The sequence below is a fragment of the Gobius niger genome (assembly GCF_951799975.1).
Source record: "Gobius niger genome assembly, chromosome: 17".
Classification (NCBI taxonomy): domain Eukaryota; kingdom Metazoa; phylum Chordata; class Actinopteri; order Gobiiformes; family Gobiidae; genus Gobius; species Gobius niger.
In genome coordinates, this window is record NC_136868.1 from 13,023,250 (window position 1) to 13,037,779 (window position 14,530).

At 41.6% G+C, this 14,530-nt stretch overlaps 2 protein-coding genes across 2 annotated transcripts in view; both read right to left on the reverse strand.

Moving 5' to 3' along the window:
- Positions 1–1,719: 1,719 nt before the first annotated feature.
- Positions 1,720–6,731, reverse strand: LOC306976451 (histamine H3 receptor). Its single transcript, XM_079574380.1, has 3 exons — positions 6,116–6,731; positions 5,437–5,603; positions 1,720–3,767 (listed from the first exon to the last, which is right to left on the reverse strand). Exons 1-3 carry the CDS (start codon positions 6,390–6,392, stop codon positions 2,907–2,909), a joined length of 1,305 nt encoding a protein of 434 aa, XP_079430506.1. The 5' UTR covers positions 6,393–6,731; the 3' UTR covers positions 1,720–2,906.
- A 2,840-nt stretch (positions 6,732–9,571) lies between these two features.
- Positions 9,572–14,530, reverse strand: part of impact (impact RWD domain protein) — a 51,909-nt gene continuing 46,950 nt past the window's right edge. Inside the window, exon 11 of the mRNA XM_079575190.1 lies at positions 9,572–10,357. Within this exon, the coding sequence (XP_079431316.1) occupies positions 10,298–10,357 (60 nt within the window). The 3' untranslated portion in view covers positions 9,572–10,297. The remainder of the gene's footprint in view (positions 10,358–14,530) is intronic.

The window sequence follows — 14,530 nt, forward strand, 5'->3', positions numbered from 1 at the left end:
TTAGTTATGGGAACTTAACAGTCTGAACAGAAAATGTATAAAAAGCAATTCATTTTACAGGGCTGTGTTCACTGCTTTATCTTTTGTTTTAAAACCTTAACACAGGACATTGTCTCATAGCAACAGGTCCTTGTCTCTGTTGCCAGCAACCTTTGATACTCACGCATTTCAGTGAATTATAATCCATTTTGACAGTGCTTTTTTTAATTAATCATAGACCAGGGACGTGCAGTTTGTGGTTTTAGAGCCACACGTCTCTTCAGTTGTCCCAGTTGTCCCCTATTTGACCATCTAGTGAAAGGTGACCTAAAGTTGACTTGGTCTAATGTACGGGGATTTTTTTTATCAGATTATTACTGGTTTAGCTCCGATACAGTTCTCACAGACCCCCCGCATCGACGTTTCAAACATCCTGAAAATCCTTCAAAATCCTTGAAATCGAACCAAGTGGGTTATTTGTCTCTCCCATTGCTTAAAGGGATATTTCAGGATTTTTGACATCAGGCCTCATTTCCTAGTTATCCAGAGAGTTGCTGGTACCTGGAGATATTTTTTTTGTATTTCATGCAGTTCTTATGTTTGAAGAGTTTCGTGGCGCTAGGCTAATGCTAGGCTAGCGCATTTCTACGATGTCAGCCAGCCTGCATTAAAAACAGCCTTACGCACTAATGATATAAATGTCTGTGACGATAGAATCATTTTTGGAATATAAATGTCTGTGACGATAGAATCATTTTTGGAATATAACTGACCTTGCATCACATTATTGATCGCATTTTGAGGGACTATTTTCAAGCAGATCACTCCGCCGCTGCGTAGCTTATACAACCACGAAGCTGATGCTGCTCAAATACAAGGTCTTTTAAAATGGTTAAAATTATTCGATAACCATATAAATGTTGACACAGACATTTATATGGTTAGTCTGGCGTTATAAGTGATTTGCCTCAGGTGCTCTGTGGAGTGCGTAAGACTGTTTTTAATGCAGGCTAGCTGACGTCGTAGAAATGCGCTAGCTTTGCATTAGCCTAGCGCCACGAAACTCTTCAAACACAAGAACTGCATGAATTACAAAAAAAATATCTCCAGGTATCAGCAACCCTCTGGATAACTAGGAAATGAGGCCCTATGTCAAAAATCCTGAAATATCCCTTTAAGTAAACGCGCTGACTGCAAACACACTTATTCAAATTGATTGCCTTTTTATAGTTCAGAATTTTGTCATTTGCTTTGAGTTGGATCCAAAAGGTGTTACAGGCAAGATCCAACCTGTTTTTTTTTTTTGTCAGCGAGCAAGAGGTATTTGCCAAAATATAAAAAGGAAAAAAAGTTATGGGTCACTCATTACCAGTAAATACAATGAACAAAGAGTCAGAAATTAAAGCAGTACTAAGTAAGTTGTTTACCTTAATAAATCCTTTTCATAGTCCCTCTGGGGGTAATACAAGTGTTAATGGGATGATGGGAAGAAGCTAACAGGCTAACGGTCAAAGCTAACTGCGGGCTAGCCCTACTTTAGCAGTATTTACAGCCAAGTTTGAGTAAAAAAAAAGATCTTCATTGTGTAATTGGATGTACAATATCCCTCTCTCCCTTTGTCTTTTCTGTCAGTGTAGTATGTACTCTCACGGACAATTATTGAGTAAAAAAACGCAGTACTGCTTTAAGTGGGAATTCAGATTAGTGAAACACAAAATAATCCCAGTCCCTATTGGGCGTCACATGTAGGCTCGTATCCAGGGTTTTAAAGGTAAAAGTACAAGCCTGTGCACACATTCAAGTCCAAAGCTTTCATAACCTTAGGCAATTTCATCTTTATTATGTCTTTGGCTACTTACATTGACAAACATTCATAGCCAAGAGAGATATACAAAGTCAAGTCAAGTAGCTTAGTTTCTTCTGTTGTAAAACGTCTTTGAATAAATAGTGTGCTTTAGGAACACAACAATCTATTTTGGCATAGATATTACTGTACAAAATGTCTTCTTTTATAGTGCTGTACACTTTGAAACATCAACATGAACAATAAAATCTTTTCAAATAAGTGCAGATACTCGCTCTGCCCTTTTACGGGCCCTTTTTTTTTTTTTACAAATGATACACCACTATGGTAGTATTACACGCAACCTTTAAATACAGCTTATTCTTTTACTTAAGTGCTTCATAGTTTTTCCATGTTAATCTCTATATTGCTGCAAAAGCTTGAATCTTGAAAGCAGTGTTATTATCTAAGCTAGGATGAATTGTGCGACAGTGGAGAGAAGAGTAAGAAAAACAAGGCTGCTAAAGTCCTTCACGTCAATTTGGTCGTCATTACAGATAAAAGCGCGCCGTCTCTTCGTGACAGCTGCAAGAAACATTCGGCTATTGTCAACTCCAGCTGTGCTTTTTCATCCACAAGCGACCACCATCATTTTGCAAACTAGGTGTGCTTGCATCTCGTGTAATACTATCTTAGACTAAATTATGCTAATCACCCTCTGATGCATAATGATGTCTGCTTCAGCGCATATAAAGCCATAGGTACGTCACTGGATCTCGCAAAAGATTGTCTGGTGTCTGGAGTGCACGTTTGAAAAGGTACAAGGAGGCAGATCTTAAAATATTTGACACCTAGCATACAGGCCTTAATCAAGACCAATTACATCCACTCTTAAAGGTGACACACAAGCAGCCCGCTGAAACCTATCATTATGAAGTATTAACTAATATTCAAAGTGCAGTTTCTTTTCCCTCTTTTCTTTTTATTGCTATCTCACAATACTGTCTTTAATGCAAACATTTCCCTTATATTGGAAATTATATAACTTTTTTTTTCAATGGAAGAACAGTGTATTTTTACAGTGTTTTGACCACACGACATACAATACTGCATTCATAAAGCATGGAAGTGCAACAGATTTTCTCTAACAGGATTGTATCTCGATTTGAGGCTGGACTGATTGTCTCTTGGGGCACAGGATCTTGGAGAAAGCCCTTCGGAAGCTGCTGTGGCACAGAGGGTACAGGAAGGGATTGATGGCCGAGTTGAGCCAGAGCAGCCAAAAGGTAATGTCATACCAGTAGTGTTCCACACACTGGCCACTGCATGCTGCACGGATGATCATCAGGAGAGTGTATGGGGCCCAGCAAACCCCAAATATGCACACAATTATAGCAAGAGATTTGGCAATCTTTATGTCTCGAGAAAGCCGGGAGCCCGGAGCCCTTCGTCCTGGGGCTATGCATGAAGCTGTGGGCTGAAACAGCCTAGAATTCCTCCTTTTAGGGGAAAACCTGTCACTCTGTAAGAATATCTGAGAGGTGGCGGGCTCTCCGCTGGACGAGGGTGACAGTACGTCATCGACATGCTCGATGACCGCTGAGATGGCAGTGGGTTCACTCGAAGACACTTTACGAGTTTTTACAAAAAACACGGACCACGCCACGGCCTCTTTGTGCTTCCGTTTGCTGGGCTCGGGCTTGGGCTCCTCCTCGGAGCAGGCACTGTTGTTCTTGTTCCGGCGGTGGATGTTCAGGTAGATACTGAGGTTGAAGAAAGCCACAGAGATAAAAGGAGCAAAGAACTCAAATGTGGAGGCGCTGAGTAGGAAGTACCAGGTGAAGTAAAACTCAGCGTAGCACTCGTGAGACGGGACAACACTCTGTCCCACCACAGCCTCCCAGAAGATGATGGCGGGACCGTAGAGGAGGAAGGCCAGAACCCACACAGCCACCATCTTGAGCACAGCCTGTCGGGTCATGTTCCTCTGCGCTCTGTATTTGACCTGTCACAGACAGAGGGCACAAGAGTCATGAGTGCATACAGTATTTATTAACACTCTCATTTCCCATCCTCCGCCAAAGGTCCCTGCTATGGGCTCTGACAAATGCATTGGCTCTGCTCTGAGTGGCTTTGTGCCGCCTCAGCCGGTGTAAATAAAACCCACTCATGAAGCCGTGTGTCACTGGAGCTAAAGGGAGAAGGAGCACATTCACCAGTGCAACACAAAAGTGTGAAAGAGACATCTGGTTAGTGCGTTTCACTCCTCCCTCCACACTATTCTGCGCACACGCGGCCGATTCCACTTTACCTCAGCCTGTCTAAAGTCTATCATTAAACGGCGGCCTCTATTTACCACTCAGTCCTTTGTGGTGAGGTTTTTATCCATTCGTTGCCTGAAATCATCACTGTAGTTGCACCAGCTGGGAGCTGCCTGCAAGACAATGATGCTGCTAATTGTCCCTGTGGTTAATAAGCGACTTTCCAAATCCAATGTATTATAAAGTGGAGACACTACACGGTCCTATTAATTCATTCTGGCCCCACACTTGAGAGCTCATTGTTTACGCAGAGGCCTTCACGTTTCAAAAATGAATCACAAAAAGCTCCCTCCTTTGCCTAATAGATGGTCACAGCCTGTTAGATTGAGTGAAGACAGAGCCAAAAAAAGATAAGTCCATGCTGGTCTCACAGAATGACTCAGAATATGTAGGGCATGGTGTCAGAATGGTTTATTTAAAGGAGCGAGTGCGGCGTGTGCTTTGGACTGTATGGACTGACAGGTCATCTGCAACTGTTTGCCCAGACAATATTTGGGAAGTTAATGAATTGTTCAGAGTTGGAACTGAATTGAGACCTCAGTGAGAGACTGCAGCAGACGACGAAGCAGCAAAGGCCTGAAAGTGTGACACTATTGGAGTGTTGCGGCAGGAAATACTTTCAAATTGCCATACATTACACAGTTGTGAAGGATTGATAATATTTACATTTACTGTTCCTCAGACTAAACAAGCCGGAAAAAGAATGTGTTATGAAGGTATTAAGAGAACAAGCCAAAAACTTTTTCTCATCTTTACCATTTCAGACTTGTGCCTTAACAATGAATGGTGCACAGCGTTACTACTGCGACACATACAGCATTGTTTTAGATGCTTGTAAATGATTTGGAAAGTTGTGCAAATGTTAGCCTATAGAAATAATCAAGTATTTACCAATGCTTTACATAATGCTTGGTGTGTAATTAGTATCACGTGTGACCAAGATGCCTAATATGTTCATCATTCCAACACCAGCAAACGTCTGTAATAGTCGGCACGGTGGCAGAGTGGTTAGCACTCTTTTTGCCTCACAGAAAAAAGTTACAGGGTTTGATTCCTGGACACGGCATTTCTATGTGGAATTTGAACGTTCACTCCGTGTCTCTGTAGGTTTCTCCAAAACCAACCATCAATCTAATCTATGTCCAGTTTTGCACTTCACGATAAATAAGTAGTGATATTTGTAATTGAATATAGTCCTGGCAAGGGTAACTTTCTTTTATCTTTCTTTTTTCGCCTCCACTTCAACCATGTCAAAATAATACATTTCTGGCATTTCTAACATAGTAATCCCTGAAAACAATATAAGGGTCTTTACGAAAGTAACGAGCTGCCTGTAATGTTTACTGTACTTACTGCTCTTGTGACTGACAGGAAACGGTCGTAACTAATGAGCACGATGTTGAAGACGGAGGCGGTGCAGAGCAGGTAGTCCATGATCAGCCACACCTTGCAGAGCCCCTTGCCCAGCATCCAGCGGCCCGTCAGGTTGTATGGGATGTACACGGGGATGCAAAAGGCACCTGGACACGAGACACAGAGAGACATGGAAATGCAGACTGCTGCTGCTGCTGCTGTGTGATCCCTCCTTCAGTCGCCGTCCACGCGTTAAAAGCAGCACTCCAAACCAAGTGACCAAAATGTTCTACTGCGGTGCAAGTCAAACAAAGAACTGTCTGCACGTGTGGCCCCATCAAAGACTGATTTCAAGTCAATTAACTTTAAGCCGTTGTGTGGAAGTTTGATGAAAATGAATGTGTTTCTTAAACATTATTGCAAAAAAAAAAAAAATAAGAATAAAAAAAATGTCTATATATTTTTTCCCCCCAAATAAAATCTAACACTGAAGGACAATCAGGGTCACCCAAACTCTCCAATTAACAAACTGGTGTGCTGTATTTAAAAGAAATAGAAAAGCAGAGTGCGCGTTTTAAGGCGTGATAGTTCATTCACACCGAACAGAACAAAAGACAGAACATATGTCAAACGTGAGGCAAGGGGGTGGCACAAAGAGAGCTGAAGGCAGACAACTTACCCACAAGAAAATCTGAAATGGCAAGGTTCAGAAAGAAGTAGTTGCTCTGAGTTCTCAGGGTTTTATCCACAATAAAAGCCATGATGACCAGCGCGTTCCCCGCCACAACCACGACCACCAGAGTGACCATGAGGACGGACAGGATCACCACCAGGTAGCCCGGGAAGACGGTCCCAGAATCTGACACAGCAGGAGTCAAGTTGCCGCTGGAGTTGGACTCCAAAACGTGCGCACCCATAGTTAATTCTCTGCCAAAACCATCGTAGTGCTTTCTCATTTCATGCTTACGCGCACCGACCAAGTCCAATTACGCGCCCAAATGTTCTTCTCCACTTTACTAAAGGAGAAAACATGAATGGAGAGGCGTGCGTAAAACGACACGCGTTGCCCCAAAATCCCATTTTTGCTTTGTCAGCGACTTTGATCTGCGGAGCCTCAAGTTTCGATACAAGTTTGTGCGTAACGGTGATGATAGTAAATCCAGCGTGGGCGCGCTCCAGTGTCTGTGACGCTGGTCAGAGGATTTCAACTCTGCTGCTTGCTGGATGTGTAAGAGCGCGGAGCGCACAGCTGCTTTTGTCACGGCACAAGACCTTAGCCACGGAGAGAGAGCGCATCCTGGCTCGTCTTCAAATTAAACCTGCAACTGATGCGCTTAGTACGAAGCAGACAGCCATTTGAAATATAAATAGGAACTTCGATCGCATTCAACATTCTAAAGGCGATCATACAATTAATAAATTAACTTACAATATATAGGCTATGCATTTTGCTTCAATTTAAAATATATATTTTCTGGTGTAAAAATCCACGTTTTCCCCCAATCTGTTAGGCTACTTGTGGATCCTTTTTAGGCGCAACAAATTTAGCGTCTTTTATTGTGTAGGCGACTGAACATCCGGTCTCCGTCCCCGATGAGTCCATCTTGATTGCCTTTGGTTTCTTTGTCCGCAGCAGCCGCGTCTGATCAAAGGCTGAAGTCTGCAATCAGAAACTGAAGAGGTCCAGACGCTCGCTGCGCACCGAACGTGCTGGGCAGGGCAGGGTGCGCGGCTCAGCACGTGCCACAGGGTCCAGACACACCCACAGTACGTCCAAATCAGTGATTAACAGGTCAGTGTCAGCAACAGGGCGCTGTTAAAAGAGGAGCGCCCAAGATCCTGACACTCACTTCTTGATTTGTCAGTAAAATCATTTCGAACGCGTCTCAAAGATGGACAGTTTCAGCTGGGAGGCAGGAAGTGATTTATTTTGACAAAGCCGTCAGTCAATGAAAAAAATGGTCATGGACATTGATACCTACAAAATACATGAAAACTGAATTATTTATACCTGAGGTGTGTTTTGAATGTGAACACAATCTATTTGTAAACAGCGGATCATAATAGAAAGTGGTCAAACAGAGCAGCTGAATGTTTTAAATTAAATGATTACATTTATAAATTAAAGTTCATACAAATTTGCTCACATTATGATATAATCCTCTCAACGTACTGTTTGAAATCACATCAAGCTTCACCCAGTAAGTGTTGTCATTTACAACATCACAATTACCAGCTAGTTGAGTTAGAATCGGAAAATGTGTTAAGGAGGCCCAATTATTCTCTTCAACTCCAAGCAGAAAACTCTGCTCCATAAATGCACTGTAAAACCCTGATTAATGCCTGGATGGCGTGTATTGCCTGATGACAGCTTGTCAGCTAAGTGAATTAGCTGTAATTGTTCTTGATGGTTTGAATGATCACGCAGCTGTGACCGCGGTAATGGAGTAGTCTTTAAAATGTGTTATTAGCATCTATAACCCCAGCCAGAGAAGATCCTGGCGGCTGATAAAAAGGCCTGAACAGTTGGGTTGTGGCACAGACAACCCCAAGTACCAAAAGCGCAGATGAGTCCAAGATATTTTTAGATAGCCGCCGTCAGCTCTCCAAAGCAAGGCCCCGGGGTGGTTAATATGCACGCCGCGTCTTCCCAGCGCTCGAGTGACACTAAAAAAGAATAAAAAAAGGTGCAGGTCCGAAACCCCGCAGGAACCAGTGCCACAGACGAAACATGCCATTGTAAGAATATTTAGTAGTCTTGCATAGCTCTATGCCTTACAGACCTTTTGGACACATCAGTATTAATCAGTGTCCCGTCTTGCACTGAACACAATTAACAGGTGTTAGTCCCACTTTGAATTTAAATTCAGTGGTACCAGGCTGTTATACAGGGTTTATACAGACAGGAGTCAAATTTAATGTTTTTTAATGCCATTTTTAAAGGGACTATACGGAGTTTAAAAATGTTAAAATTATGTATTTTCCTCCCCCTACATGTTCCAGCAATGTCTTAATGTGTAGAATGAGCCCAGACCTGTTCACCACAACTGCCTCTATAATCCTGCACTGTCACTCAAAAAGTTGTTAATTCAGTTCCGAAGTGTTGTCATGCGCAAGCTTAATATAGAAACTGCAATTTCGCATAACTTGCATCTAGTCCCTTTAAAGCCCAAATTCTACATTTGAATACCCCAAACGCAGAAAAAAAAACATTGGACAAAACTGTCAACTTTTGAGCAAAAAAATGTGGTCAATTTCTGCCAACACTGCATGTTTAAGACCACTGTTTAGTAGTAAAAATAGTTGAGCAATGTCAGAATTTTCCAATACATTTAAAGCAGAACTAAGTAACTCATGCCCCTAGAGCCCATAAGCGACACTGCAGGCGTTTTAGCATGTTGCGTTTTTTATCTCATTAATTGTCCGTGAGAGTAAATACTCCAAAAGACAAAGGGAGAGAGGGATATTGTTCATCCCACAATGGAGATAATATTTTTCACTCAAACTTGGCTGTAAATACTGTTAAGTGGCGCTAGCCCGCAGTTAGCTTTGCCCGTTAGCCTGTTAGCTTCTTCTTCGTGATTCCATTAGTGTGTATTGGTGACTCCGACCCGGAGGCAGGGAAAATTGCAATTGTGGTTTTCCGGCCGGAGACACCAGGGGGAGACGAAAGACCCCCCCCCAATCATCCCATTAACACTTGTATTACCCCTTGTATTAAAAAAGCGACAAAAAACTGTAGAAAATGCACTCGGTTAAGGCGGGGGTTAAGAGGTTAAGGCCTTAATTTTGGCTTTTAATGCTTATAATGCGGAAACCCTGGTTAACACATGGAGTCTGGCGGCTCACAACCCACCTCATGCCGTCAGCGGGTGGAGAAGCGAAGTGTCATAAGTTCTTTAGTAGAAGCAGCCAAACTGAATATGCAGGATTACCTAAATATGCGTGGATGAATGAAACAAAGCACAGCTCTAAATATGTTTTTTTTTTCTTTCCTGGAGAGAACAATGTTATGGTTAAAAGCTAAACAATGTTTAATAGGAATATGGGTCATTTAACAGGCTTTTAGAGAGACAAGCACAGTGGATGGCGGACATGTGTGTGTGGGCGAGAGGGTGTTGGTGGCTGTGAAACTCTGCGAACTTCATTTGGCCTGATCATATTTGTAAAAAGAAAAAAAAAGAAAAAGAAAAAAGAAAGAGGCAGAATACATTTGAGCGCAGTTCATTCAAATGCAGATTTTAGGGCTGGAATCGAAGCTTGGATAATAACTCCATCTGCAGTGTGAATACTTAAATTTAATGGCGAGGTGCTGACCAAATGAAGACTGTTGATTGCAAATGGGCTATTTCTGAAAGAGTTGGAACAAGGAGTGAAATGAAGATGAACAGAATGCTATTGTTGGCAGCTCTGGAAGTTATAATTTGCTAGTAGTAGGAGTTGAGAAACATGATCGAAGTGGGGGGGGGGGAGGTTTAAAATTCTATGGCAGTAAAACATTTCAGAATCTTTGGAGCGTGACAACAATAAGAGAGACCTCATTTGACTGATGTTAATCCTCTTCAAATTAGCTCTAACGCTCAATGATCTTACGATATAAAATTACATAACAGCCAATTGGAGAGCACAATTTGTTGCTTTGTTCCGATGATTTGAAACAACATTCATGTTTTTTATCTGAAAAAGCAGAAGAAAGTGGATGGAAGGAAGGCATTTCTTAAGGCACAGACTGTAGACAGACCTAGAGTCGTTAAGTCCATTATATGTCTAGAAATAGTCCTTGTGTAAAACTGACATTTACGGAGAAGCCGGCGGCGCCTGTGTTTGAAGTCCCTGATTAAAAGCCTCTGTCTTATTAACTTCACTTGATCTTCTTGTTTTTTGGCCTTTTGCTCTTCCCTCCTGATTTGGCCGCCTCATCCTGCGAAAGAGAAGAGAAATTAGCGCGCGAGCAGACTTATCATTATCATGCATTAGCGCTTCACGTAACAGTGCCAAACGCTGGATTAAGATTTGAGTGCTGTTTTACAAGCTCATGAGTCAGTTTTTTTCTTTCTTTTCACAATTTTTTTTTTTTTTGACAGACAGTTTCTTTCTCTGAACACCCGCTGAGTTTCCCCAAGTCTTTGTGCAAATGTGCAAATTGCCATGTGCTGATTGTTGCGCTCCATACTGTTTTAATGTATTCCAATGAGAGATAAAGGCATGTGTGCCTATATGAATCAAGGGAGACGAGCTATGGTGAAGGTTTAATGACCGCGGCGGCACAGTGGAGAAGACAGGAGACCGAGCTGGAGTTAAAGTTGTCTTTGGGGATGTTGAGGGCGGGTAGGGTTAGGCAAGAGTCCCTGGCAACGTTAATTGATCATCATTTTACAAACATCACAGAAAGTTGCTGCTTTACATCGATATAAGCGATCATCTGCCTGTGTTCACTGTATATAAGTGTGGGAATAAGAAACTGAGTGAAGTAAACTCTTTTAAAAATGTATGCAATCAATCAGAGGAAGCTATTGAACGATTAAGGACAGATTTACGGAACCAAGAGTAAAAAGAAGTCCTAGAAGTGAATGACTTTGATTCAGCATATGACTAGTTTCTCAGAGTATTTAGTTGTTTATTTGATAAAAACTGCTCTGTTACTAAATATAGGATTCATGAGAAGAATACACAAAGCCCATGGATGACAAAGTGGCTCATTAAGTCATGTAAAAAGAAGGCAATAGGCAATATATAAAATGTAGATCTTCGGAGAAATGCGGAAGTGTAAAAAGGATAATGAACTATCAACAATGGGAACAATACAAAAAGTACTTGGAAATGACTAAACACTAGTAACCCACATGAACTGACATTTGAACCTGAGGTTTCCAACAAATTCTCAATGTTTTTCAGTTCCGTAGTTGAAGAAGTCTTGTAATAAAACATCAGTGGACTGGAATGATTTAGACTTGGTTACGGTGAAGAAGGTCATTAAAGAGGGGGTATTATGCTTTTTTCAGCCACATAGCACCAGTCTATAGCACACTACAATGATGACGAAACCTTCTGTTGGTCTGTAAATGCAGTAAATTAGAATAACTGCCTTGTATAAAATTGCTCTTTTAAAATGGCGGTAGCAAATGACTTGAAATAGGCCTCTGTCTCTTTAAGAACCTCTGACCCTTTCCGACACGCCCCCTCCACACGCTGTCTGTGGCATCACAACACTGCGCTCGTTGTCTCAACTGTATTGAAACTACGATCGTTGCATTTTAATTTTTATTGTTGGAAAGGAGCTACTGTTTATCACTTTGTGAACAATGGCCACACAGGATATTATTTGGAGACGAACCTTCCACACCGGACGCTTGGAAGGGGCTCTTGCCTGAAAAATAACTGCTGTTTGGAGGCTTCTCTTTGCATCTGCCATGCCCTATGGATCTCTAACTATACCCCCATGGACGACACCAGGATCTGCAGGAGCCCATACGATTCAAAAGACGGACATTATCTGTGCAGGTGGACAGTGGTTTTTCGAGGTTACCCGTTAGCTTGTTATAATCGACTACAGCTCATTGTTGATGAAAAGTCTGCAATAAACCATAAATGTGTAAAGCCAGGCTCATTGTGTGATCATCGTAAAGGCTGCTTCAAGTAGTTGCCTGCTTTATTGACGTTATTTGTGCATAATATGCTGCCTGTTTTCAATGAATGTTGTGAAGGTTGTTAGCTTGTCGCGGCTAATAGTGCCTTAGCTCCGGGAGAAACCACCCGGCTACGACTCACTGTAGATGAAATGTGAGCAGTAAACTACAAAATCAACAAGCCAGGCTCCGTGTGTGATCATCATAAAGGCTGCTTCAAGCAGTTGCCTGTTTTAGTGACGTTTTCAATGCATAATATGCTGCTTGTATTCAGTGAATTTTCCCGTTAGCTTGTCGCGGCTAGCTTGTTAGCTCCGGGAGAAAGCCACTCGTCTATGACCCATTGTAGATGAAATGTGAGCAATAAACTTCCAAATCAACAAGCCAGGCTCCGTGTGTGATCATTGTTAAACGGTTCTTTATGTGTGTGGTGGTTTTATTGACTTTATGTGTGCATATTTCTCGTTTTCACGTGATGACTCGAGGTTTAGCTTAGCATTAGCTTTCTCCGGAGGCTCTGTGCATCATCAAGGCCCAGCGCAGAACCAGACACTGGAATAAGCGTTCTTGTCACCGGTTTTAATCCTGGGTGTTTCGGTAACAGAAACACTGATGTGTGTCTTTGTAAAAGTCTGCTGTGGCTCCGGTTCACAACACATGAAGCTAATCCTCCATGATGACTCTGTTTACATCTTAGGGCTAGACACTGCGGGGAGGGGGTTCTGCTGAGGAGCAGTGGTTGGTTACTCGGCTGGTGACGAAAGGTTGGAGGCGTATCCTGGAGGTCGGAGGCGTTTCCTGAAGGAATCAGGCGTTTTATCCCTAAAATGGCTGCCATCGGAGTTTTTACAGATTACTCGAAAATACGTGAATGTGCTAAGGCAACACTTCAGGCATGTTTTTAATGAGGGAATGACTTAATAACATGATGTAAAGCTTGAAAAAGTCGATTTTGCATAATACCCCCCCTTTAAGGAAATTGTTCAACCATTGACTCACATCTTTAACCCGTCTTTCTGCTCAGGAAAATTTCCTATCAAAGTGAAGGTCGCTAAGGTCATACCATTATTTAAAAATGGGGATAATCACAGTTACACCAATTATAGGCCAGTGGCGCAGATGGTAGAGCGGGTCGTCTCATGATCGGAAGGTCGGGGGTTCGAATCCCACCTCCTGAAAGTGCACATTGTCGTTGTGTCCTTGGGCAAGACACTTCACCCACAGTGTCTGCGTACATTGGTGTATGAATGAGAGTATGAATGGGTGAGTGGATCCTTGCTGTAAAGCGCTTTGAGTGCCTAATGTAGGTGGAAAAGCGCTATATAAGTTGAGACCATTTACCATTTTACCATTAGTATCAAGGGAATTAGTTTAGATTGAGTTAAGAGTTTAGCTGGAATTAAGCTGTGGACGACCTCAGGGTTCATTAATAGGACCTCAGCTATTTTTATTGTGTATTAATGACATTGTTAAAGTGAAAATTTTTTCAAATGTATCCTTTTTGTGGATGACACAAATATATTATGTTCTAGTGGAAATGTGCTGAAGCTCCAAACACTAATCACGTCAGAAATGAATAAATTGAAACATTGGTTTGATCAATTTTGACAATGGTAGGCGGTCCTTAAACCTAACCAAAACAAAATGGTCTTTGGAAACAATAAAGAATGTAAAAAACAATAATACAATAATTGAGCATGTATGTTTGAATACATTTCTGGGAGCGATTGTTCACAGCAGAATCTGCTGGAGGTCGCACATTAATTACATCAAAACAAAGAGAGCTAAAGTATTGGAATTTGAAGTAAAACAACAAGTATACTAGATCAAAGAACTCTGCATACCATATATATAAAAAATAGTATGTGTTGCCCCCCATCTGCTTTTCCATGCAACCATCTTTATTACCTTCCACACTCCTACTCAAAATAAATATAATACTAAATACATACAAACACAACACTAGGGTGAGCGAGAGGTGATCGATGCTAGAGCGGGAACACCATCCTGGCACCAGATCACCAAATGAAGAGTTCATTTGCAAAAACAGATAAGTGCCATTGAAAAAACTCAACGTATGCTTCAACATTTCCTCTTTACATAGCAGTGTTTTTCATTACCAGATTTGTTTCAGTGCCATAAAAATATTAAGTCAAATATTAAGTTGTTCTTAATTAAATTCACACAACTTTAGCTTCATAAGTGGCATCTGTTGCGTGCAATAACAAATATCCGAAACAATTTAAAAAAAAATTCAAAATGGAGATATCTGCTTTTGCAAATGAACTCTTCAAATACAGGACACCCAAAGACACTCCTTGAAACATAAAACTAAGAATAGGCTGAGCAGGAGGTGGGCTGGTGCTCGAAGGGCTCCTCCTTCTGGCAACATCTTTCAAAACCGTGCTTCTTTTAATACATAGATCAGGACACACTGAAATTCACTCACAAAAAACACAAATGACAAA